Genomic DNA, 1,861 nt, shown 5'->3' on the forward strand with positions numbered 1-1,861 from the left:
GAGAGCGGGAATGATGAGGGATAACAGAGCGGGAATGATGAGGGATAACAGAGCGGGAATGATGAGGGACAGCGGGAATAGCCGGGATAGCACAGCCCTGAGGGACAGCGGGAACGATGCGGGATAACAGAGCGGGAATGCCCTCGCAGCGGCCCGTGCGGGAGCTCTTGTGCGCATGCGGCGCCCCCTGGCGGCCACCGTCGTCACTGCACTGCTGCAGCTGCGGGAGTGCAGGGAATGAGGGATGGGATAACGGGAATAATGCCGGGATAGCGCAGCCCTGAGGGACAGCGGGAATGAGGGATGGGATAACGGGAATAATGCCGGGATAGCGCAGCCCTGAGGGACAGCGGGAATGAGGGATGGGATAACGGGAATAATGCCGGGATAGCGCAGCCCTGAGGGACAGCGGGAATGAGGGATGGGATAACGGGAATAATGCCGGGATAGCGCAGCCCTGAGGGACAGCGGGAATGATGAGGGATAACAGAGCGGGAATGCCGGGATTACACAGCGGGAATTCTGAGATAGCAGAGCGGGAATTCTGGGATAACGCAGCGCTGGGAGAGCGGGATAACAATGGAGCGGGAATTCCCAGGATTCCGGAGCCCGGGATAACAGAGTGGGAATTCCACAGCCCCGCGAGACCGGGGTTACAGATCTGGAATTCCAGGATAACAGAGCGGGAATTCCCGGGAGAACTGAGTGGGAATTCCCGGGATAACAGAGTGGGAATTCCTGGGATAACAGTGGGAATTCCTGGGATAACAGAGCGGGAATTCCTGGGATAACGGAGCTGGGATTGCTGGAATTCCAGAGCCCTGAGCGCCCGGGAGAACAGAGCCGGGGTTCTGCAGCCCGGCATTCCCAGGATTCCAGAACCGCGAGCCTCCCGGAATTCCAGAGCCTCCCAGAATTCCAGAGCCTGACATTCCCGGAATTCCAGCCCCCTGACATTCCCGGAATTCCAGAGCCTGATTTTCCCGGATTTCCAGGATGTGGTTCTGGAGCCTGACATTCCCGGAATTCCAGAACCTGACATTCCCGGAATTCCAGCCCCCTGACATTCCCAGATTTCCTTTTTTTCCCAGAGTTTCCCTCTCTTAGGTCAACTTTTCCCTCCTTTTCCGGTTGGATTTTCCCACTCTGGGTTTGGATTTTCCCTCTTTTTTTTTTAGGTCAGATTTTCCCAAGTTTCCAGGTTGGATTTTCCCTGATTTTTTGGGCTGGAATTCCCTTCTTTTTGGGGGTTTGGATTTCCCTTCCCTTTGGGATGGATTCTCCCTTTGAGCTTGGATTTCCCAAATTTGGGGTCGGATTTCCCAAGTTTCAGGGTTGGATTTTCCCCAAGTTTTCAGGGTTGGATTTTCCAGCTTTTTGGGCTGGAATTTCCCTCCTTTTCCCTCTTTTGGGGTTTGGATTTTCCCAAACTTTTTGCTGGATTTTTCCCCCTTTTAGGTCAGTTTTTCCCTCTTTTTTTTTTTTTTTTTTCAATTGGATTTTCCCTCTTTTTTTTTGGGCTGGAATTCCCAAGTTTAGGTTGGAATTTTCCCTCATGTTTTAAATTGGGTTTTGCCTCTTTTTAGGCCGGATTCTCCCTTTTTTAGGTCAGATTTTCCCTCTTTTGGGGGTTGGATTTTTTCCTTCCCTTTGGGATGGATTCTCCCTTTGAGGTTGGGTTTTCCCAAGTTTTTTTCGTGGATTTTCCCTCATTTTTTTGGGCTGAATTTTCCCTCTTTTAGGTCTGATTTTCCCAAGTTTTTTTCGTGGATTTTCCCTCATTTTTTTGGGCTGAATTTTCCCTCTTTTAGGTCCGATTTTCCTTCCTTTTTTGTTTGGATTTTCCCTCATTTGTTTGAGG

The 1,861-nt window shown here is 50.9% G+C and overlaps 1 protein-coding gene across 1 annotated transcript in view; it reads left to right on the forward strand.

Moving 5' to 3' along the window:
- The window catches only part of PBK (PDZ binding kinase), a 9,434-nt gene extending 9,193 nt beyond the window's left edge, over positions 1-241 (forward strand). Inside the window, exon 8 of the mRNA XM_031065019.1 lies at positions 150-241. Coding sequence (XP_030920879.1) covers positions 150-241 — 92 coding nt within the window. The remainder of the gene's footprint in view (positions 1-149) is intronic.
- Positions 242-1,861: the final 1,620 nt, after the last annotated feature.

Source organism: Geospiza fortis, unplaced genomic scaffold (assembly GCF_000277835.1).
Source record: "Geospiza fortis unplaced genomic scaffold, GeoFor_1.0 scaffold509, whole genome shotgun sequence".
Lineage (NCBI taxonomy): Eukaryota > Metazoa > Chordata > Aves > Passeriformes > Thraupidae > Geospiza > Geospiza fortis.